This window comes from Helianthus annuus, chromosome 12 (genome assembly GCF_002127325.2).
Source record: "Helianthus annuus cultivar XRQ/B chromosome 12, HanXRQr2.0-SUNRISE, whole genome shotgun sequence".
In the NCBI taxonomy this organism is placed as follows: domain Eukaryota; kingdom Viridiplantae; phylum Streptophyta; class Magnoliopsida; order Asterales; family Asteraceae; genus Helianthus; species Helianthus annuus.
The window spans coordinates 80,275,323-80,299,304 of record NC_035444.2 but is presented as its reverse complement, the minus strand read 5'-3'; the positions used below and the strand labels follow the sequence as shown (position 1 = coordinate 80,299,304).

The 23,982-nt window shown below is 37.9% G+C and overlaps 3 protein-coding genes across 3 annotated transcripts; 1 reads left to right on the top strand and 2 right to left on the bottom strand.

Moving 5' to 3' along the window:
* The first annotated feature begins 252 nt into the window (after window positions 1–252).
* On the top strand, window positions 253–3,657 carry LOC110912017 (protein WVD2-like 7). The gene is made up of 9 exons (XM_022156676.2): window positions 253–412; window positions 536–626; window positions 1,099–1,743; window positions 1,911–2,264; window positions 2,381–2,469; window positions 2,561–2,657; window positions 2,746–2,817; window positions 2,901–3,008; window positions 3,106–3,657. The coding sequence occupies exons 2-9, from the start codon at window positions 585–587 to the stop codon at window positions 3,415–3,417; spliced, it is 1,719 nt and encodes a 572-aa protein (XP_022012368.1). The 5' UTR covers window positions 253–412; window positions 536–584; the 3' UTR covers window positions 3,418–3,657.
* Window positions 3,658–6,999: 3,342 nt separating this feature from the next.
* Window positions 7,000–7,404, bottom strand: LOC110913939 (leucine-rich repeat extensin-like protein 5). Its single transcript, XM_022158754.1, has one exon. It carries the CDS (start codon window positions 7,402–7,404, stop codon window positions 7,000–7,002), a length of 405 nt encoding a protein of 134 aa, XP_022014446.1.
* Window positions 7,405–17,726: 10,322 nt separating this feature from the next.
* Window positions 17,727–18,497, bottom strand: LOC110912016 (leucine-rich repeat extensin-like protein 5). The gene has a single exon (XM_022156675.2). The coding sequence runs from the start codon at window positions 18,390–18,392 to the stop codon at window positions 17,988–17,990; it is 405 nt and encodes a 134-aa protein (XP_022012367.1). The 5' UTR covers window positions 18,393–18,497; the 3' UTR covers window positions 17,727–17,987.
* Between the last annotated feature and the right edge of the window lie 5,485 nt (window positions 18,498–23,982).

The window sequence follows — 23,982 nt, the reverse complement described above, 5'->3', positions numbered from 1 at the left end:
TCCCTCTCCCACGCCGTACGAGGGAACCACGCCATGACACCGTATAGTCTAATAAGACTAAAACGGTCAACCACTTGAATACATGTATCTTTACTACACACCTTCGTACCAGACTACAACATCTTCTATATGAAAACATTGATTATCATGAAAAAAATAGAGTTGAAAAAGGCGGAGCGATTGAGGGGCCAGATTTTAACCGTTGACAAAAAGGTCTAATTAAATAAAATCAAACACACACACTCACATGATAGATGCAGTTTTATCTTCACTCCTACTTCCTACACAAACCAAACCAAACCCCGTTTATTCGCTCTCTCTCTCTCTCTCATCAATCGTCAAACACACACATCTACTTTCGCTTCAACAACGATCAAACACCGTCAATCAACCGTCTTCTCCTCCATTAATCGTAAGTGATCCACACAACTCAATCTTTATTTATCACTTATCATCTAATATCCGTATTTATCTTAATCTAATTCACTTGTTCACTTTCTCTTACACGATACACTTTTTCACCGCTTTTTGTTAGGGTTTTTTCGTCAGTATCACCGTATCATGCTTTGAAGTGATTATAGTTAATGGCAGGCGAAATTGAAGAACCGTTTCGCTTGAATTTTCAGGTAATTATGTTAGTTATTTCTACTAGATCTGATTTTTCATCATTTGGATTTGATTCAGTTAATTACTAACCGTTTTTATGATTTTTTAACTATATTTATTGCAGATCAAATTCAATGAATGTTTAATTGCAGATTTTTGTGATAGATTTTATAACAATAATACTGTGATATTAATGATTAATTATTTTTATTTATTTATTTATTAAAGTTACTTTCACTTTATCTGTCTTGCTATTTATATTCAAGTCTTGGTATTGTTTGTAGGACATAATAGTCTAATGATTATGCAAACTTTTTATATACAAAAGTCAGTTGCTTATTAAAAATAGATCTAAATAAAGTGTTGTTTAGAAAGCTGTGTTGTTGAATTGAATGAAAGGGATCAATTATGTTTATTTATATACGCCTTCATATATTGTGGTTCAACGGTATCTGAAGATCCTGATATTGTTCTTTTTTTTGAATTGGATAGGCGGACCTATTGCGGTCGGGTTCAATCTCCTTTGGAAGATTTGAGTCTGAATCATTATCTTGGGAGAGAAGATCGGTTTTTTCACATAATAGATATCTTGAGGAGGTTGAAAAGTACTCTAAACCAGGATCGGTTACAGAAAAAAAGGCGTATTTTGAGGCTGAGTTTCGACGGAAAGCGCTTTTGAAGCAACGTTTGTCTGAATGCCAAGACGGGGGAGAGTTGTGTACAGATGGGAATGGTGACTTGCGTGAGTTTGAAGAGTATGGTAATTGTGATGAGAGTCCTTGCAGCAGTTCTAATCCTTCTAAATGCAATACAGAAACCGAAGTTCAACATCATGAAAACGGAGATGTTGCATGTTTTGATGAAGATACTACTATAAGTCAGCGTTCGGAAAGTCAAAGTTATGAATTTCATTGTGTTACAACTCAGGACGAGTTTGGTGAAACGCATCAGAGTGAAAATGAGAATGTAGCTGGAAATACTGAACAAAGTATTGGGTTGACCCTCATTGACCATGTAGTGCCGGTGGATGTGTCATCAGAAGCCCGTGGCGATTCATCGGTTGCTTGTCAAATACCTGAGAAGGACCATGATAGCATCAGCTCCGCACCTATTGCCACGACAACAATTTCTCCCAAGGTGAATTCTTATGTCATCGGGATCGCTTATATTGAATGCAACTATTGCCTTAAAAAAGTGAAGTATGAAAATTAGTTGTATTTACTTTTGGTGAAAAAGGGATGATTATATATGTTATATTTATACTGTATAATGTGCTTACGATGCTTGACTTCTACTGGTAATAGGTAAAGCCTGCAGCAGAAAAGAAACTTACAAGGTCAACATTAAAGACTCAAGTCAATGTTGATCGTTCCCAAAAAAAGGTTCCTAATGGAGCATCCAAAGGCTCAATGAAGCCCCGACCTGCTAGTCCCTCGATTGTAACGAAAGAAAAGAAGCTGCCCCAACCTGCTAGTCCCTCGATTGTAACGAAAACAGAAAAGAAGTTGCCCCGACCTGCTAGTCCGTCGATTGTAACGAAAACAGAAAAGAAGTTGCCCCGACCTGCTAGTCCGTCGATTGTAACGAAAACAGAAAAGAAGTTGCCCCGACCTGCTAGTCCCTCGATTGGCTCACGATTGAAAACATCAAAAGCAGAGGTAAATGCCAGCTGTCTTCAAATATATTCATTACAGTAACATTTTTGTTAATTATTTATTGTTCGCACAATACTATTTGTACGCTGTATCTTATGTCGTTGCATACAATTGTGAAGGATTTAAGATCTGAAAAGGCAGTCAAAGTCAAAGCTCAGCGTCCATTGTCAGAGAAATCTCTTCCCGGGATACGCCCGATCGTTAACAGGTTGGTTACAGACTTACAGTTCACATGTTTATAATGATTTATTAAAAAATTCTTTAGTGTATTCTCAACGTATTTTCACCCCCTTCATCAGGTCAAAGCAGTCCGTTAATCCAAGCAAAGCACACATTGTTCAGAGTGCTACTGGTTTTTGTTTCAAAACTGATCAGCGAGCGGAAAATAGGAAAGAGGCAAGAATCATTCTTTCTTGTTATTTATTTAGTTTATATAAATCACTTGTTCTTATTCTAAATCTGAGTTTTGTCACACATATCACAGTTCTATACAAAAATCGCGGAGAAAATACATGTTAAAGAGGTGGAAATTAGCCAAGTTAAAGCAAAAACACTGGTACGAAAATGAATTGATGCAAGTGATAACAATATTTCATACCCACAAAAGATCAACAACAACATTTATTCGTGCATTTGCAGGAAAAACAAGTAGCCGAGATGAAACAATTCCGAAAAAGTCTCAACTTTAAAGCAAAACCACTGCCTTCTTTCTACAACGAATCTGCTAGAGCTTCAGATCAACACAAGGTTACTTTAATAACATTTCAAAAACTTTATATAGTTGCATCATATTAGTTTGTAAGTAAGAAACAATAACTTGACATATATACAAATCAATTTACAGGCTACACCCATCAGCAAGACACCAAATCAACGACGACCCAGTTCATCAATGGCTACTCGACATGACAAGAATTTATTCAAGTCTTCCGTTCCGTTAAACAATAGACCGGGCTCTTCAACTTCGGCAACCAACAGGATCCGTGTTTCAGAAACTGTTGTGAGAAATTACGTACCTGAAAAGAAAGATGAAGAGGGGAAGGGTACCAAACTAAATAAGCCGAAAGATCCAGAACCAAGAGGTAGAGACATGGTGAGAAGATATGTGAAAGGCAGTCACACGTGGAACGGTCCTAAAGTTGGTGTTGCGTCTTGAAGCAACTTTAGATGTGTTGTAGTAAGGTAGATTAAATATGTGGTTCTGTAACAAGAAATATCGGAATTGAGCTAGAGTGGTCAAATTCAAAGCAATCGTATGATAATGAATCTCCGGTCCGGTAACTCGTGTCTGTAACGTTCTAGATTGCTTTGGGTTTGCCCGTTTTAGTTCAGGCGAACACATGGTCGTGGGTAAGTACAAACAAAATAACAAATCTATTACTTTTGTTTTTTTTTTCCTGTAACTGAATCAACTAGCGTTCTATATTACAATACAATCCTGGTAAAATGAGCGGGTCAAGTGGGTTCGTGTAGAAACAGGCCACCTTAAAAAGGTATCAATCTGGTTTTGATCGAGATTTTTGTGACAAGAAAGCCAACACCTAATGTAGCAGTTTGTGTTTGGATCACGGCCAGCATTGATGCTTACAAATTCTGCATGATACAGTAATAGTTGCTCGTGCCGTGACTCATCCGCTAAAGTTTTCTAACAATCAAATTTTCAGCAAATTATCACACCATTAATTCCATCTCTATTGCCTTCGCCTTGTACTCACTCGTATGAAAGCTCTGATACTTGTGATAAAGTTTATAAATAGGGGAGTGAATTTATGACATGACATGAACAATGAACCGAATACGGAATTCGTGGTTTTGGGTTTAGACTTTTAGTTTATACGGGGTTGGGTTGAACCCACAGATACGATGGCTAAAGGGTTGTGTTCCGGTTGACTTGGTGGGTCAGCTGGCTTATCTTTTTTTTCTCCTTTTCTTTTGTTAAAGTATGTTTAATGTCACAACTTAAACCGATTGAGTACTTTATCAAATGATTTGTATCCAGAAATCTCTGAGCACTCGCTAATTCAACATGGTAATTGCCCAGAGTGCAAGAGTTCGAGTAACATTACACATACGTTGGTTCATTATACCATGGGAAGTAATCCACCAATAGCCTAATGCATGTAAGAATAGGGGGCGATATCGCTTTAATAACAGAGAGCGGAAGCAAATAAATAAAGAGACTAGTTTTCAAAGGAATTTGAAATTTTTTTGATTGAGGAAATTAGAAATACAATAGGTGCCTATTGTAGAGAGTTTTCTAAATTTGTAAGGTTTGCTAAAATTTTGAAATTACAAATTGATTGACAATTTTTGAAATTATTAATACCATTAATAAAGATGTATATTATGCTGAATTGCTGATTAGAGAAGATTTACACGTTTTAAGCTATAAAATGAAAATTCAAAAGTTCGTAAAATTTAAGGGCAAATCTTGATTGATGAAATCGGAGCCTTGGATCAAGGAATTTGGGTTTGGCACTTGGGCCGACCTGCCTTAGGTGGCTTGCCACTTGATCTGGCCCGTTGAGACCTTTCTTTCACCAGCTCGTGGACCATATAACTTCAATTGTAGCCCAAGTTATGCACATTTAAAATTTGAGTCATTTCTACCATTTTTCTCTTATCAAGCTGGTCCATATAAGAGCTTGTTATTCAAGCTCCACATCAAAACTAGTCTCAAAGTTATAACTAGCAACAAACATATAAACCACCCTCCAATTATTATTTTGTTCACTAGCGTTCCAACAACTAGCTCATTAAACAATTCACAACCACCATTTTGATTTGTATGAATTTCAAAGTTGGGACACCAATTACCCAAGATAACACAGGAGATGTATGAGAGACCAAAATTTTAGCCATCAATCAAATAATCTATTTTTTAACGACAAGAAACGACATGCCAACCACTGTGACACCGTGCGCTGTGGCCAAGGTCGACTACTCGACCACCGCCAGCCCCTTGGCTCTCCTATATGCGCGGAAACCCAACCCCACCCGCCCGAAAGCACGACAGTGGAATAATCGGTAAAGCCTCGCCTTCCATCCAAGACGAACCGGCGCCACCCGTATTCGCCCTTCACCTGGATGCCGCAGAAAATAATGGGGAGAGTGGGAATCTAACCTGGGTCACAAGGAACACAAAGTCTTTCCCCAACCACTCCACCACTACCTCATTGGCTCAAATAATTTATGAATTACCAAAAGCGCATTTAGCCAAATGGTATCTTGGTGTGTTAAATGGTGTCCCACTCCCCTAGAGGCCGAGGATATTAGGAGTAGATTGTGTAAAATAAATTCATGGTCTAAAAAATGAAAAAGTAATAATATTTATTATGGGCTCTTCAATTTCTCAATGTATGGGAGTTTTGGATTGATCCACATATGAAAAATTAAGAGCACAACAGACCCAATGGAGTATAATCATTTGATCATATTATGCTTGGTAAACTTGCTGGAGTTTTTATTTGTATTAAAGTGTAGCTGAAAAGATAAAAAAGAATAGAAACTTCTTGAACTTTTTTTTAACATTTTGTTTAAGACTAGTACGCATCTAATCTCCATTTAAACAAGACTTTTAAAATACACGCTAAAAACTCTAAATGGCTTATCGTCAAAACCTGACCATCATGATATGAATGATGGGTCTAAATTGGATACTTTTTAAAAGTACCATGTTTTTATTAGAATTATTAAAACTCTAGTGTGAAAGTACATATAGATCTATCCAACCGCTTTAATATTGAAGTGGTGGTGGAGGTTCAAAACTGACTCTTTAATATTTATTGACCAAAGTCGTATCGTCCATTCATCACAACAAAAAGGTTTGGAATTTCATCCCACTCAAAGGGGACCTTGGAACAACATCATAAAAATAGAAAAGGTAGGTTCTTAGTGCAACACGAACATTCCGCACCACATATCTTTCCAACATGTTATGGAACTCCCGAAGCAATTACAGTATTCGAAGACTCGCAAAAAGGTGTTATTGGCTATTGTCTCAACTACGGGGTGGTGGTATCTGGAGAGCTCGAAATGACAAAATATTCAACCACAAACAAGTGCCCGCGGACAAGAATGTTGAAGACACCAATTCTATCCGACCAGCCCCTCCTTTTTTTATAATTATAAAAATTTTCTCCGTTCAACAAAATTTTTGTGCTTTAAATAGTAGTGATTAGCGTTTTGAACTATTAACATGACTTATTATCATAAACAAATTATATAATATAGTTATTGTAAAAATGTACAAACAACAACAGTATTTTTTTTTTAAATAAAAAAAAAACTTTGCACAGGTATATGATTTTGTTTTTGCACTTACATATTAACAATATACTTAAAATATTTATTATTATTATTATTATTATTATTATTATTATTATTATTATTATTATTATTATTATTATTATCATTATCATATTATAAAAATTGTAGTGTTTTATTGTATTTTCTCACGAAAAAGTACTACCATTTACAGTAAAAGAAACAAATAAAATGATGTAAAAGGAAAGATAAACTAAACACTCAAAAGCCACTTTGTACACACATTGTACCTATGAAGAACAAAAAAAAATCTGAGTAAAATACAGAACAGAATCATCTGCATTTTCAACAAAAATAATCATATAACTGCTCCCATGTTTTTTTATTACCAAATCTGCCCCTTAACAAAACCACCACCATACACCATATGAGATTAAAACAAAAAAATAACTTCATTGCATGCTACTCCTACCTAATATAGCATCAACTGGACGAACATAACAACATGGACTAAGAAAATCACAGCCGTTGATCCGCTTTTCGCATCAGCCGACGAAGATTTACGAGGGTTACGTGGCGGATCCTTGTAGTAAAAGGGGAACCATGGGACTATAGGGTCCGGGGCAGGTGGTACACCTCCATAAAAGTCAGGGGTTGGAGGGTTATAAGGAAAAACATTTGATGGTGGTGTGTAAATACCCGCCGGCGGGGGGTAATTATTCCCCGTTGGTGTAGCGGGTGGTGGCATGGTTGTTGATGGTGGCGTGTTGGTGTTGCCGCCACCCGCGGTTGGTGGTGGGTTGCAAGGGTAGGGGCACTGCGCAGAAGCTAGAGTTAAGTAGAGGAGGGTGGTTGAGAGAAGTAGTATTGAAGCCATATTTTTTTTTTGTTGAAAATGTTAAAGTTAAATGAGTTTGAATAAAATGGAGAAAAATGGTTGAGAGGTCATTTTCTTTACGGTCGATGATTACAATTTTGTTTGTCTTTTTGGTGGTGAAGAGGCCACGCATATTTATCAATTATGGATGAGTGAGTTGTTCTAGTATTAGCAACAAACCCAGGGGCTGAGTTCAAGACTCAGTCAAACTCGGCAAGCTCTCTCTTTAATTTTGATACTTTTAAATTTATAGGTTACAACTAATGCATTTTTTTCTTTAGTTATGCACTTATGCAACACATGCCTTCTACATAAATACTGAGAGTGAGGTTTCAACTCTTACCACTTGATTAAGTGGAATTCACTAATGTTATTAAGCAAAAGACCTCTTGCAATTCACTCCATGATTGCAAACACCGATTTCAAGTTGTTAAAAACCTTTAGTCTACATGTTGGAATGATGTGAAACGAAGTTGATGACATTGGTGCCTACGGAAATCGTTCTTGGAAACTTGGGTTCAACAATTGCCAACCTCAAAGTTAGACATAATTGATTTGTGTTGTTGGGAGATAGAATTGAATTGAAGTGTTAAATTTTAGAAATTTGGTTCCCTAGGCAGTTTTCTTTTCGTTTGAACATATATGGAATGGAATAGGCAAGTTCCATGAAACATTTCCCTCCATCAATAAACTAGTACCTAATACGGCGAACTACCTCTTCACTGCTTGTAGTTTTGTCTCTAGACTTTGGTTGAAAGTTAGCAGCTGGAGTCGGACCCCTTTTCTGGTGGCCTTCTCTTTTCGGGATATCGTGGAAGCTCACCAGTTTTGCAGCCTCAGTGGCAAGGGAAAGGTGGCTTATCAGGGGGTGGTTCTTATTGTCTGCTGGAGGGTTTGGAAGGCGAGAAACGAGTTTATTTTTTTGGGTAAGGTTCCCTCAGTCGATGACGTTTTCAGCGAAATCAGATCGTTAGGGTATCTTTGGTACAAGAATAGGTCTAAGTATAGAGAGGTTTCATGGGATGATTGGTGTAAGTTTGTAAATATAGTTTGTTTTGTTTGGTGCCCGGTTTTCGGGTGGCCGCGTGTTAATGAAGTTTTCCTTTCAAAAAAAAAAAAATACATACGTTTGAGTCCCGTTAAAGGACCGTGGGTGTGTAATGTCTCGCTAAAGGACTGATTCCCTCATTTATTGAGGCTGGAGCAGGAGAAAAATTGCAAGGTGGCAGGCAGGTTCAACATAGTGGAGGTATCTTTCGGGCTATTGGGAGTGGAGCCGAGAGCTGGGTTCGGCTATGGAAAAGGATGAGTTAACTTGCTGCAATGGTCTGTTGTCTAATGTTATGTTATCGGATAAAAAAGATAGTTGGGCCTGGGTGAGAGACAAATATGTAGAGTTCTCGGTCGGGACTTTCTGGGCAGCAGAGCAGATTACAGCAGTAGGTTTGTATATTCGAATGGAGCAAATGGGTGCCAAAGAAAAGTAATATATTTATGTGGTGCGTGGTTATGGATGGAATCTCAACGCTTGTAGCTCTTCGTGTTATAAACTGCTACAATGGGGACACTAGTTGCGTTTTGTGTGATGCTGGTGAAGAGACAGTGGAGCATCTTTTTCTCTGGTGTCACATTGCTGCTGCCATTTGGAACCATGTGAGCGTATGGTGCAAGGTTAGTCCCCTAATTTTATTCTCGATCAAAGACTTAGTGGAGGTGTATAATCACTTGGGGCTAGGAAGAAAGGAAAGTTTAGCGTTAAAAGGCATTATCATGGTAGTGTGTTGGTCTTATGGAACACGGAGGTGAAGATCGATAGTATCATTCAACATATAAGATCACTAGGCTTCTTGTGATATAGGAATAGAGTGAAAAATAATGTGGTTTCCTGGGATATGTGGCGCAAATTTGTGCTGATGTAATTAATTATATGGTGTTGTGTTTGGCGGCCTGTTTAAGGTTGCCATGTGAATAAAATATACTGTTAAAAAACATACGTGTGAGTCAATCTTCATGTATATTCATTCTCTTTTTGTAAATCCCGACATAATCAGTCAAATATACGTTATCATACTATAATGAATTTCTACAGCATAATCAATCATCAACCGGGAGGTGTGGTGTTGGTCAGAATCGCGGGAGCAAGGGAAAAATTAGAGGCAGGAGTAACCATCACAGTGGTTTCTTTATTTCTTCGTAAAGTCCCTATTGTGTTCCTGGAAACACCCCCTATGTTTACTCCTCCCCCCTCAGGCCTTGAAATTTTGTTGTTTTGACGATAATTTCAAAAAATATGTTCTTATACATCTAATTATCTACATATTTTCTTTATCTAAGTGATTCAATTAAAAAGGTTTTACTAAAAACTCTTTTAGGCACACACATCAGTTTCATATACGAAGTAGTCATCTCTGGTAATCTAAAAACTCTTTTAAAACAATTTATTTCGTTACCTGGATCCTTTGTCCTTCTCTAAAGCCCTATAAATCCATAACCTTCACAAATAAACCTTTCCTAAGCACCTCCTACAATTAAATTTCGGGACGAAATTTTCTAAAGTAGGGGAAACTGTAACCCCCGTAAAAATTTTGAGCCTTTAATTTTCATACTAAATATTCATTAATACGAACATTATAATTTTAACTTAGCGTCATTATCGGAAAAAATCTAAGTATCACATACCTTCAAACCTTTCTAAATTTAATTGAGTGATTAGAATCATCAAAACACTGAAACTCAAAGTCTAGGGATTAAAAATACCAAAAACCTTAATCACTTTCTAAAACACTCACGGAAACTTGTCCTAAGAGCATCCACAATAAGGATGTTTTTTGTGGATGTTTTTATTTGCCACATGTCACTTGTCCCACCAATAAAATTGTTTCTCTCTCTTGCCCTACACACAATACATAAAAATATTAATTTCTTTTTGTTAGGATCGGAGGCTCTCATGATTGTGTTTGTTTGTATAAATTGAACAGTCAGAATATAATGATATAAAGTGCAGCGGAAATGGATACAAACTTTGTAAACACAATCAAAGAGGAAAATAGTTTGATAAACAAATGCTTTTCATTAAGTTGAATGATTGAAATACAAAGCAAATGAATACAGCATGTTTACAGAACTAAGCTCCCCCTCAGCCTGATACCCCAAGGTTGGTTGCATAAGATGAAAGGATTGGACTGAAGAAGAAGAATCTACTCAGTCAATCAAATGTAACAGTACAGGGTACTGCTCCATTTATAGGCAAACCAAACCACTGAAGCATCTCAGCTGACGTCACCATGATAGTGACATCTAACAAACTAACAACCTATATACACTATTCTAAACAAACTACTGATATGCAACATCTGATTATTAGTACAATACAAAACAAGAGATAACAACTGCTTCACGCTCCACTGTTGTAGCCTGAGCACAGATGTTGAACTTCAGTGCTTTCTTCAAAGGTGATCAGTCTTTGAGTGGGCAGTGCTTGTGTCTTTCAGCAGTACTTAGAAAATAGCAGTAGATAGAGCAACAGTGTTTGTCTTCACTAGTTCTTTAGAGTTTCATCAGTGTTTGGTTCACCAGTTGTTGTAGTGAGCAGTACTTAAGATCCATCAGCTGTTAGAATACCACTGTCAAGGGGAAAGCAAAGTGTAGGCTACTGCTTATTGTTAGTCCACTGATGTGATCTGGTTTTGGCTTTACATTATCTGTTCCTCTGGTAGGGTTCAATCCCAACAATCTCCCCCTGGAACAGATAATGCCAAAACCCTTCATTATTCAGGACCTTTATTTCTCACCAAAAGTTCCTTAGCTTGTCTTTTAAATTCAGCTTCAAATTCTTTGGAACTTAGATCATCTTCATCCCTACACAGTGTAAGTTCAAGGAGATCCTGCAAATCTTCAACACTAAGGCCTAGTGCTTCTTTCCTTGATATGTACTTCACTTCACCATTGGTTTTGACCAGAGTCAATACGTGGGTCTTTTGATCAGATATCCACTTTAGTATTTTTAAACCAAATGGGTTTCTTGGGAGAGATTTATTCTTTGATGAGTTAGGAGATAATGGCCTTGTGAACACTTGCAGACTTTCAGACATTCTTTTGAAGGCTTCTTCAATGACTTTGTTTGCTGCAGCTATGTCTTCTGCAGTTTCTTTCTCAATTTGCTCTTGCCTTTCAATTTCTAACATGTCTGTTGCAGTGTTTGGTGATGCAGGTTTGTTTAATACATTCTTAACAAGGTTTTGAAGCTTTGTTGAGCTGTCTTCTTTTAGACCCATTTTCATGATGGTGTCCTTGAAGTACTCTGCTTCCTTTTCTTTGACCTCTTCTTCAGTCAGCTGTTTACCTTCTTCTTGGTTTGACACAAAAATAGGTTTGTCTGCTGATTTGAACAATGTTCTGAGGTTTTCAATCTGCTGTTCAAGCTTCATCATTTGTTCACGTTTCTTTGAAGCACTTGAAACAGTTATCTTTCTTTTCTTTAGCCTTTCATAGGCTTCATCAGTCTGCTGCCTGCTGCCTGGACCATTTTGATATGGCTTCAGCAGTATCCATTTTTGCATCCACCAGCTCCTTTTTCTTTCCTTTATACTCTGCAGTTAGGTCAGCAATGAGCTTTTTGTACTTACTCCAGTTCGGAGCATTCTTCTTCTTTGTAGGATCATTCTTGATTTTCTCAATCCTTTCTGCCTCATGCTTTAGAGCAACTAATGGCCATTCTTTGAGCTGTTGTTCTTCAGCAGGATAGAATTTCTCTTTCATGATGTAGGCTAGATATTGTTTTCTTAACCTTTTCTTTTGATCAGCCTTTTCTTTGTTTAGCTCTTGTGCACATTCTTCTATCTGGTTTACTTTTGTGAAGTAGAACTCCAGTCTTTTAGCAATGCCTTCGTCGCTTAGACCTTCACTTTCCCTATCAACCTTACCTTTTACTTTAGCTTGCCTTGCCTTGATCTTGAGGTAATCATCCATGTCTTCTGGTGCCATGTAGCCTATGAGTGAGGAGAATCTTCTTTTTGAAGGATCTTCTTCTGTATAGAATTGCCTCATCTCATTTTTGATAGCTTCAAGTTCCAGTGGATATTGTGCAGCATTAGGATCGTGTATACCCTCATTGGCAGAGATTGGCTTTCTTTTTCTACTGAAGAGCTTTGGTTATGATGTAGGAAAGGTGAGAGCAGTGGTGGATGGTTGACTAACAGCTGTTGAAACAACTGGTGCTTCAACCGCTGTTGTCATTACAACTACTGATGTATCAGCAGATGTCTTCTGCTTTTGAGCAGGGGTTATGATGGCAGTTGTTTGAGTGGTGATAAGTGGCTGACTAACAGCAGTTGAAACAACTGGTGTTTCAACCACTGTTTCCATTACAACAGATGTTGTAACATCTGTTGTCTTCTGCTTTTTGGCAGAGGGTGATGAGGGTTTGGTTGTTTTTTATGGTGATGGTGGTTTTTGTGCTGTAGACACAGATGGTGGTGGTAAAGCAGTGGTAGTGGTGTGTGGTGATGTGGTGTGTGTTGATACTGCAGTTTTGGTTTGGCTACTTTCTGGCTCAACATATATACCATCATCAATTCCCTTTTTCTTCCACTTAATCTTCTCCCCCTTTTTGGCATTATCTGAGAAGGGTTCGTTCATGAAGAGAACAGTGGAGGGAACCTTTCCAGAGGCACTTTGAATGTGAGCCTTTATAGCTTTTATATCCGCCTGAGTATCCTTGAATCTTGATTCCACCATATTGGTCAGCTTTTGAACATGTATGGCATGCTGCTGATCTGCCATCTGCTTTTGTCTTTCCAACAATGGTTGGAACATGGTCCATAACTCATTTGCAGCAGGTGCCTGTTGAGCAGATGCTTGAGCAGGAGGAGCAGTAGATTGGGCTTTTTGAGCTTTTAACAGCTGCTGCACCATATATTTTATTTCAGCAACTGAGGTTTCCAGGTTTTCAACCCTGCCCGTCAATTCCTGATATCTTGAATCATCACCTGAGTTAACAGGATCATCTGAATCCCCACCAGCAGTGGTTTTACCAATGTGTGACTTAGGAACAGAGTCCCAAAAGTCATCCATTGATGCCCCTTGTTCTCGGTACTGGGGACTTCTTTCTCCAGCACTTGATAACCTTTTGATGTTGCCAGTAGTAAAAAAAAACTCACTGGTGGTTCTCAGTGGTGCTATAGAAGAAATTGCCTTTAAGGGAGTCTTACTAATGAAACCACTGTCCAAGTGTAAACCTATAGATTCAACACTTGTAGTGGCTGCTCCACTTGAACTACTGACAGGAATTACTTGTAATTCCTGCATTGTAACCTCCTCAATTGTTGCTGGGATAGCAGAAATGTCAACATCAGACCCAGTCACCTGTTGAAGTAGACTCTCAGTGTTAGGTGGTTGAGAGGAACTGGTTTGTGTCTGAGTAACATCAGCTGCATGCAACAAGGTTATGGTGGATGGTGGTATTATTTGAGGTGAGGGTAAAGGGGTTGAAAGAGACATGTCCTTGGGATCAGGACTGTGGAAGATGGATCCGAGTGGGTCCAGAGCTTCATATTGTGGGGTCCCTGTGTTTACAACCTGATCCTTTTGTGAGGATGCAGGAGGAGTTTGAGGTAAGGGTTGAGATCTTTCTTCCACCTGCTGTGAGGAAGTAGCAGCAGTGGTTATTGGTGACTTTTGTGCTGTCACTGGCATTGACTCTGGGATCTCATCTTCCAGATATGCCTTTGTTTTGGTTCTGGTGGGCTTTCTGGATATTTTCTTTTTGGTCCTTTTTGTGGTGGCAGGTGTGGGCTTCAAAACAGTGGGTGTGCTGCTTTGATCACCTGGAGCAGTGGGCTCAGCAGCAGATACCTGAGGAGCAGTTTCATCTGCTAAATTCTGCTCAGGCACCTCTGCTTTTGTTTTTATTGGTGCCAACATTCTAGAGAATGTTTCAGGTGTTAAACAGTTTATTTTAAAAAAGACACCTTGTTTGGGCAATTCTGCATCTTCCTTTACAAATTTTTGTTCAAAATGGTAGCTTAGAAATCGTGGAAAGAGCAGAATTGCTTTATTATCAACGTTTTTTACCAAATCATCAAATATTTCCTGGGAGTAATTAAAGTTTTTGTTGTTTAAAATTGCATACCCCAGGCATTGAATTTTTGTTGGTATTTCATTAAAAGACGTTGTTTTATTAGAAACACACATTAACAATGTGTGAAATAAAAATCTGGGTGCAGAAGGAAAATAACCTTTTTGTAAGGTATCCCTTTTTGGTTGCTCTGCATAGCCCCTGTTTATGAAATCCTTTTTCAACTCGTCTTTAGAAAATGAGGTTTTTTCTTTCAAATCATCGAGTTTAAAGATTTCAGAAATAGATTGTGGAGAGATTTGAACCTTCTTACCCTGTATCGAGGAGTTGATGGCTGTGATGATGTCTCCTTGTTTTTCAAGGGTGGCATTCTTCCAGAACTCTCTCTGGGTTTGAAGATAAATAGGAGCGTCTGCTGTTATCAAAGTTTTGTACTTTGATGCAGATAAGATGTCAATGATGGAGTCGAAGGTGTTGTCAGTTGTGGGTTTTGTGAGTATACCCACATAGTTGTGTGGAGATTTGTAGCGAATCTCTGTGGTTTCAGCGGCCATTTGAGTGGCATCTGTTGTGGTGGAGGAAGACGATGGTTTTTATTTTGACTTCGATTTTGGTTTCGTCATTTTTGATACGATGGCTAAAGGGTTGTGTTCCGGTTGACTTGGTGGGTCAGCTGGCTTATCTTTTTTTTCTCCTTTTCTTTTGTTAAAGTATGTTTAATGTCACAACTTAAACCGATTGAGTACTTTATCAAATGATTTGTATCCAGAAATCTCTGAGCACTCGCTAATTCAACATGGTAATTGCCCAGAGTGCAAGAGTTCGAGTAACATTACACATACGTTGGTTCATTATACCATGGGAAGTAATCCACCAATAGCCTAATGCATGTAAGAATAGGGGGCGATATCGCTTTAATAACAGAGAGCGGAAGCAAATAAATAAAGAGACTAGTTTTCAAAGGAATTTGAAATTTTTTTGATTGAGGAAATTAGAAATACAATAGGTGCCTATTGTAGAGAGTTTTCTAAATTTGTAAGGTTTGCTAAAATTTTGAAATTACAAATTGATTGACAATTTTTGAAATTATTAATACCATTAATAAAGATGTATATTATGCTGAATTGCTGATTAGAGAAGATTTACACGTTTTAAGCTATAAAATGAAAATTCAAAAGTTCGTAAAATTTAAGGGCAAATCTTGATTGATGAAATCGGAGCCTTGGATCAAGGAATTTGGGTTTGGCACTTGGGCCGACCTGCCTTAGGTGGCTTGCCACTTGATCTGGCCCGTTGAGACCTTTCTTTCACCAGCTCGTGGACCATATAACTTCAATTGTAGCCCAAGTTATGCACATTTAAAATTTGAGTCATTTCTACCATTTTTCTCTTATCAAGCTGGTCCATATAAGAGCTTGTTATTCAAGCTCCACATCAAAACTAGTCTCAAAGTTATAACTAGCAACAAACATATAAACCACCCTCCAATTATTATTTTGTTCACTAGCGTTCCAACAACTAGCTCATTAAACAATTCACAACCACCATTTTGATTTGTATGAATTTCAAAGTTGGGACACCAATTACCCAAGATAACACAGGAGATGTATGAGAGACCAAAATTTTAGCCATCAATCAAATAATCTATTTTTTAACGACAAGAAACGACATGCCAACCACTGTGACACCGTGCGCTGTGGCCAAGGTCGACTACTCGACCACCGCCAGCCCCTTGGCTCTCCTATATGCGCGGAAACCCAACCCCACCCGCCCGAAAGCACGACAGTGGAATAATCGGTAAAGCCTCGCCTTCCATCCAAGACGAACCGGCGCCACCCGTATTCGCCCTTCACCTGGATGCCGCAGAAAATAATGGGGAGAGTGGGAATCTAACCTGGGTCACAAGGAACACAAAGTCTTTCCCCAACCACTCCACCACTACCTCATTGGCTCAAATAATTTATGAATTACCAAAAGCGCATTTAGCCAAATGGTATCTTGGTGTGTTAAATGGTGTCCCACTCCCCTAGAGGCCGAGGATATTAGGAGTAGATTGTGTAAAATAAATTCATGGTCTAAAAAATGAAAAAGTAATAATATTTATTATGGGCTCTTCAATTTCTCAATGTATGGGAGTTTTGGATTGATCCACATATGAAAAATTAAGAGCACAACAGACCCAATGGAGTATAATCATTTGATCATATTATGCTTGGTAAACTTGCTGGAGTTTTTATTTGTATTAAAGTGTAGCTGAAAAGATAAAAAAGAATAGAAACTTCTTGAACTTTTTTTTAACATTTTGTTTAAGACTAGTACGCATCTAATCTCCATTTAAACAAGACTTTTAAAATACACGCTAAAAACTCTAAATGGCTTATCGTCAAAACCTGACCATCATGATATGAATGATGGGTCTAAATTGGATACTTTTTAAAAGTACCATGTTTTTATTAGAATTATTAAAACTCTAGTGTGAAAGTACATATAGATCTATCCAACCGCTTTAATATTGAAGTGGTGGTGGAGGTTCAAAACTGACTCTTTAATATTTATTGACCAAAGTCGTATCGTCCATTCATCACAACAAAAAGGTTTGGAATTTCATCCCACTCAAAGGGGACCTTGGAACAACATCATAAAAATAGAAAAGGTAGGTTCTTAGTGCAACACGAACATTCCGCACCACATATCTTTCCAACATGTTATGGAACTCCCGAAGCAATTACAGTATTCGAAGACTCGCAAAAAGGTGTTATTGGCTATTGTCTCAACTACGGGGTGGTGGTATCTGGAGAGCTCGAAATGACAAAATATTCAACCACAAACAAGTGCCCGCGGACAAGAATGTTGAAGACACCAATTCTATCCGACCAGCCCCTCCTTTTTTTATAATTATAAAAATTTTCTCCGTTCAACAAAATTTTTGTGCTTTAAATAGTAGTGATTAGCGTTTTGAACTATTAACATGACTTATTATCATAAACAAATTATATAATATAGTTATTGTAAAAATGTACAAACAACAACAGTATTTTTTTTTTAAATAAAAAAAAAACTTTGCACAGGTATATGATTTTGTTTTTGCACTTACATATTAACAATATACTTAAAATATTTATTATTATTATTATTATTATTATTATTATTATTATTATTATTATTATTATTATTATTATTATCATTATCATATTATAAAAATTGTAGTGTTTTATTGTATTTTCTCACGAAAAAGTACTACCATTTACAGTAAAAGAAACAAATAAAATGATGTAAAAGGAAAGATAAACTAAACACTCAAAAGCCACTTTGTACACACATTGTACCTATGAAGAACAAAAAAAAATCTGAGTAAAATACAGAACAGAATCATCTGCATTTTCAACAAAAATAATCATATAACTGCTCCCATGTTTTTTTATTACCAAATCTGCCCCTTAACAAAACCACCACCATACACCATATGAGATTAAAACAAAAAAATAACTTCATTGCATGCTACTCCTACCTAATATAGCATCAACTGGACGAACATAACAACATGGACTAAGAAAATCACAGCCGTTGATCCGCTTTTCGCATCAGCCGACGAAGATTTACGAGGGTTACGTGGCGGATCCTTGTAGTAAAAGGGGAACCATGGGACTATAGGGTCCGGGGCAGGTGGTACACCTCCATAAAAGTCAGGGGTTGGAGGGTTATAAGGAAAAACATTTGATGGTGGTGTGTAAATACCCGCCGGCGGGGGGTAATTATTCCCCGTTGGTGTAGCGGGTGGTGGCATGGTTGTTGATGGTGGCGTGTTGGTGTTGCCGCCACCCGCGGTTGGTGGTGGGTTGCAAGGGTAGGGGCACTGCGCAGAAGCTAGAGTTAAGTAGAGGAGGGTGGTTGAGAGAAGTAGTATTGAAGCCATATTTTTTTTTTTGTTGAAAATGTTAAAGTTAAATGAGTTTGAATAAAATGGAGAAAAATGGTTGAGAGGTCATTTTCTTTACGGTCGATGATTACAATTTTGTTTGTCTTTTTGGTGGTGAAGAGGCCACGCATATTTATCAATTATGGATGAGTGAGTTGTTCTAGTATTAGCAACAAACCCAGGGGCTGAGTTCAAGACTCAGTCAAACTCGGCAAGCTCTCTCTTTAATTTTGATACTTTTAAATTTATAGGTTACAACTAATGCATTTTTTTTCTTTAGTTATGCACTTATGCAACACATGCCTTCTACATAAATACTGAGAGTGAGGTTTCAACTCTTACCACTTGATTAAGTGGAATTCACTAATGTTATTAAGCAAAAGACCTCTTGCAATTCACTCCATGATTGCAAACACCGATTTCAAGTTGTTAAAAACCTTTAGTCTACATGTTGGAATGATGTGAAACGAAGTTGATGACATTGGTGCCTACGGAAATCGTTCTTGGAAACTTGGGTTCAACAATTGCCAACCTCAAAGTTAGACATAATTGATTTGTGTTGTTGGGAGATAGAATTGAATTGAAGTGTTAAATTTTAGAAATTTGGTTCCCTAGGCAGTTTTCTTTTCGTTTGAACATATATGGAATGGAATAGGCAAGTTCCATGAAACATTTCCCTCCATCAATAAACTAGTACCTAATACGGCGAACTACCTCTTCACTGCTTGTAGTTTTGTCTCTAGACTTTGGTTGAAAGTTAGCAGCTGGAGTCGGACCCCTTTTCTGGTGGCCTTCTCTTTTCGGGATATCGTGGAAGCTCACCAGTTTTGCAGCCTCAGTGGCAAGGGAAAGGTGGCTTATCAGGGGGTGGTTCTTATTGTCTGCTGGAGGGTTTGGAAGGCGAGAAACGAGTTTATTTTTTTGGGTAAGGTTCCCTCAGTCGATGACGTTTTCAGCGAAATCAGATCGTTAGGGTATCTTTGGTACAAGAATAGGTCTAAGTATAGAGAGGTTTCATGGGATGATTGGTGTAAGTTTGTAAATATAGTTTGTTTTGTTTGGTGCCCGGTTTTCGGGTGGCCGCGTGTTAATGAAGTTTTCCTTTCAAAAAAAAAAAAATACATACGTTTGAGTCCCGTTAAAGGACCGTGGGTGTGTAATGTCTCGCTAAAGGACTGATTCCCTCATTTATTGAGGCTGGAGCAGGAGAAAAATTGCAAGGTGGCAGGCAGGTTCAACATAGTGGAGGTATCTTTCGGGCTATTGGGAGTGGAGCCGAGAGCTGGGTTCGGCTATGGAAAAGGATGAGTTAACTTGCTGCAATGGTCTGTTGTCTAATGTTATGTTATCGGATAAAAAAGATAGTTGGGCCTGGGTGAGAGACAAATATGTAGAGTTCTCGGTCGGGACTTTCTGGGCAGCAGAGCAGATTACAGCAGTAGGTTTGTATATTCGAATGGAGCAAATGGGTGCCAAAGAAAAGTAATATATTTATGTGGTGCGTGGTTATGGATGGAATCTCAACGCTTGTAGCTCTTCGTGTTATAAACTGCTACAATGGGGACACTAGTTGCGTTTTGTGTGATGCTGGTGAAGAGACAGTGGAGCATCTTTTTCTCTGGTGTCACATTGCTGCTGCCATTTGGAACCATGTGAGCGTATGGTGCAAGGTTAGTCCCCTAATTTTATTCTCGATCAAAGACTTAGTGGAGGTGTATAATCACTTGGGGCTAGGAAGAAAGGAAAGTTTAGCGTTAAAAGGCATTATCATGGTAGTGTGTTGGTCTTATGGAACACGGAGGTGAAGATCGATAGTATCATTCAACATATAAGATCACTAGGCTTCTTGTGATATAGGAATAGAGTGAAAAATAATGTGGTTTCCTGGGATATGTGGCGCAAATTTGTGCTGATGTAATTAATTATATGGTGTTGTGTTTGGCGGCCTGTTTAAGGTTGCCATGTGAATAAAATATACTGTTAAAAAACATACGTGTGAGTCAATCTTCATGTATATTCATTCTCTTTTTGTAAATCCCGACATAATCAGTCAAATATACGTTATCATACTATAATGAATTTCTACAGCATAATCAATCATCAACCGGGAGGTGTGGTGTTGGTCAGAATCGCGGGAGCAAGGGAAAAATTAGAGGCAGGAGTAACCATCACAGTGGTTTCTTTATTTCTTCGTAAAGTCCCTATTGTGTTCCTGGAAACACCCCCTATGTTTACTCCTCCCCCCTCAGGCCTTGAAATTTTGTTGTTTTGACGATAATTTCAAAAAATATGTTCTTATACATCTAATTATCTACATATTTTCTTTATCTAAGTGATTCAATTAAAAAGGTTTTACTAAAAACTCTTTTAGGCACACACATCAGTTTCATATACGAAGTAGTCATCTCTGGTAATCTAAAAACTCTTTTAAAACAATTTATTTCGTTACCTGGATCCTTTGTCCTTCTCTAAAGCCCTATAAATCCATAACCTTCACAAATAAACCTTTCCTAAGCACCTCCTACAATTAAATTTCGGGACGAAATTTTCTAAAGTAGGGGAAACTGTAACCCCCGTAAAAATTTTGAGCCTTTAATTTTCATACTAAATATTCATTAATACGAACATTATAATTTTAACTTAGCGTCATTATCGGAAAAAATCTAAGTATCACATACCTTCAAACCTTTCTAAATTTAATTGAGTGATTAGAATCATCAAAACACTGAAACTCAAAGTCTAGGGATTAAAAATACCAAAAACCTTAATCACTTTCTAAAACACTCACGGAAACTTGTCCTAAGAGCATCCACAATAAGGATGTTTTTTGTGGATGTTTTTATTTGCCACATGTCACTTGTCCCACCAATAAAATTGTTTCTCTCTCTTGCCCTACACACAATACATAAAAATATTAATTTCTTTTTGTTAGGATCGGAGGCTCTCATGATTGTGTTTGTTTGTATAAATTGAACAGTCAGAATATAATGATATAAAGTGCAGCGGAAATGGATACAAACTTTGTAAACACAATCAAAGAGGAAAATAGTTTGATAAACAAATGCTTTTCATTAAGTTGAATGATTGAAATACAAAGCAAATGAATACAGCATGTTTACAGAACTAAGCTCCCCCTCAGCCTGATACCCCAAGGTTGGTTGCATAAGATGAAAGGATTGGACTGAAGAAGAAGAATCTACTCAGTCAATCAAATGTAACAGTACAGGGTACTGCTCCATTTATAGGCAAACCAAACCACTGAAGCATCTCAGCTGACGTCACCATGATAGTGACATCTAACAAACTAACAACCTATATACACTATTCTAAACAAACTACTGATATGCAACATCTGATTATTAGTACAATACAAAACAAGAGATAACAACTGCTTCACGCTCCACTGTTGTAGCCTGAGCACAGATGTTGAACTTCAGTGCTTTCTTCAAAGGTGATCAGTCTTTGAGTGGGCAGTGCTTGTGTCTTTCAGCAGTACTTAGAAAATAGCAGTAGATAGAGCAACAGTGTTTGTCTTCACTAGTTCTTTAGAGTTTCATCAGTGTTTGGTTCACCAGTTGTTGTAGTGAGCAGTACTTAAGATCCATCAGCTGTTAGAATACCACTGTCAAGGGGAAAGCAAAGTGTAGGCTACTGCTTATTGTTAGTCCACTGATGTGATCTGGTTTTGGCTTTACATTATCTGTTCCTCTGGTAGGGTTCAATCCCAACAATCTCCCCCTGGAACAGATAATGCCAAAACCCTTCATTATTCAGGACCTTTATTTCTCACCAAAAGTTCCTTAGCTTGTCTTTTAAATTCAGCTTCAAATTCTTTGGAACTTAGATCATCTTCATCCCTACACAGTGTAAGTTCAAGGAGATCCTGCAAATCTTCAACACTAAGGCCTAGTGCTTCTTTCCTTGATATGTACTTCACTTCACCATTGGTTTTGACCAGAGTCAATACGTGGGTCTTTTGATCAGATATCCACTTTAGTATTTTTAAACCAAATGGGTTTCTTGGGAGAGATTTATTCTTTGATGAGTTAGGAGATAATGGCCTTGTGAACACTTGCAGACTTTCAGACATTCTTTTGAAGGCTTCTTCAATGACTTTGTTTGCTGCAGCTATGTCTTCTGCAGTTTCTTTCTCAATTTGCTCTTGCCTTTCAATTTCTAACATGTCTGTTGCAGTGTTTGGTGATGCAGGTTTGTTTAATACATTCTTAACAAGGTTTTGAAGCTTTGTTGAGCTGTCTTCTTTTAGACCCATTTTCATGATGGTGTCCTTGAAGTACTCTGCTTCCTTTTCTTTGACCTCTTCTTCAGTCAGCTGTTTACCTTCTTCTTGGTTTGACACAAAAATAGGTTTGTCTGCTGATTTGAACAATGTTCTGAGGTTTTCAATCTGCTGTTCAAGCTTCATCATTTGTTCACGTTTCTTTGAAGCACTTGAAACAGTTATCTTTCTTTTCTTTAGCCTTTCATAGGCTTCATCAGTCTGCTGCCTGCTGCCTGGACCATTTTGATATGGCTTCAGCAGTATCCATTTTTGCATCCACCAGCTCCTTTTTCTTTCCTTTATACTCTGCAGTTAGGTCAGCAATGAGCTTTTTGTACTTACTCCAGTTCGGAGCATTCTTCTTCTTTGTAGGATCATTCTTGATTTTCTCAATCCTTTCTGCCTCATGCTTTAGAGCAACTAATGGCCATTCTTTGAGCTGTTGTTCTTCAGCAGGATAGAATTTCTCTTTCATGATGTAGGCTAGATATTGTTTTCTTAACCTTTTCTTTTGATCAGCCTTTTCTTTGTTTAGCTCTTGTGCACATTCTTCTATCTGGTTTACTTTTGTGAAGTAGAACTCCAGTCTTTTAGCAATGCCTTCGTCGCTTAGACCTTCACTTTCCCTATCAACCTTACCTTTTACTTTAGCTTGCCTTGCCTTGATCTTGAGGTAATCATCCATGTCTTCTGGTGCCATGTAGCCTATGAGTGAGGAGAATCTTCTTTTTGAAGGATCTTCTTCTGTATAGAATTGCCTCATCTCATTTTTGATAGCTTCAAGTTCCAGTGGATATTGTGCAGCATTAGGATCGTGTATACCCTCATTGGCAGAGATTGGCTTTCTTTTTCTACTGAAGAGCTTTGGTTATGATGTAGGAAAGGTGAGAGCAGTGGTGGATGGTTGACTAACAGCTGTTGAAACAACTGGTGCTTCAACCGCTGTTGTCATTACAACTACTGATGTATCAGCAGATGTCTTCTGCTTTTGAGCAGGGGTTATGATGGCAGTTGTTTGAGTGGTGATAAGTGGCTGACTAACAGCAGTTGAAACAACTGGTGTTTCAACCACTGTTTCCATTACAACAGATGTTGTAACATCTGTTGTCTTCTGCTTTTTGGCAGAGGGTGATGAGGGTTTGGTTGTTTTTTATGGTGATGGTGGTTTTTGTGCTGTAGACACAGATGGTGGTGGTAAAGCAGTGGTAGTGGTGTGTGGTGATGTGGTGTGTGTTGATACTGCAGTTTTGGTTTGGCTACTTTCTGGCTCAACATATATACCATCATCAATTCCCTTTTTCTTCC

Bases quoted from the DNA above. Each gene is read 5' to 3' on its own strand.
- LOC110912017 (XM_022156676.2), top strand. From the start codon at position 585: ATGGCAGGCGAAATTGAAGAACCGTTTCGCTTGAATTTTCAG. The intron at 2,818-2,900 runs GTACGAAAATGA...GTGCATTTGCAG, and splicing joins AAGTTAAAGCAAAAACACTG to GAAAAACAAGTAGCCGAGAT. The intron at 3,009-3,105 runs GTTACTTTAATA...ATCAATTTACAG, and splicing joins GAGCTTCAGATCAACACAAG to GCTACACCCATCAGCAAGAC.
- LOC110913939 (XM_022158754.1), bottom strand. From the start codon at position 7,404: ATGGCTTCAATACTACTTCTCTCAACCACCCTCCTCTACTTAACTCTA.
- LOC110912016 (XM_022156675.2), bottom strand. From the start codon at position 18,392: ATGGCTTCAATACTACTTCTCTCAACCACCCTCCTCTACTTAACTCTA.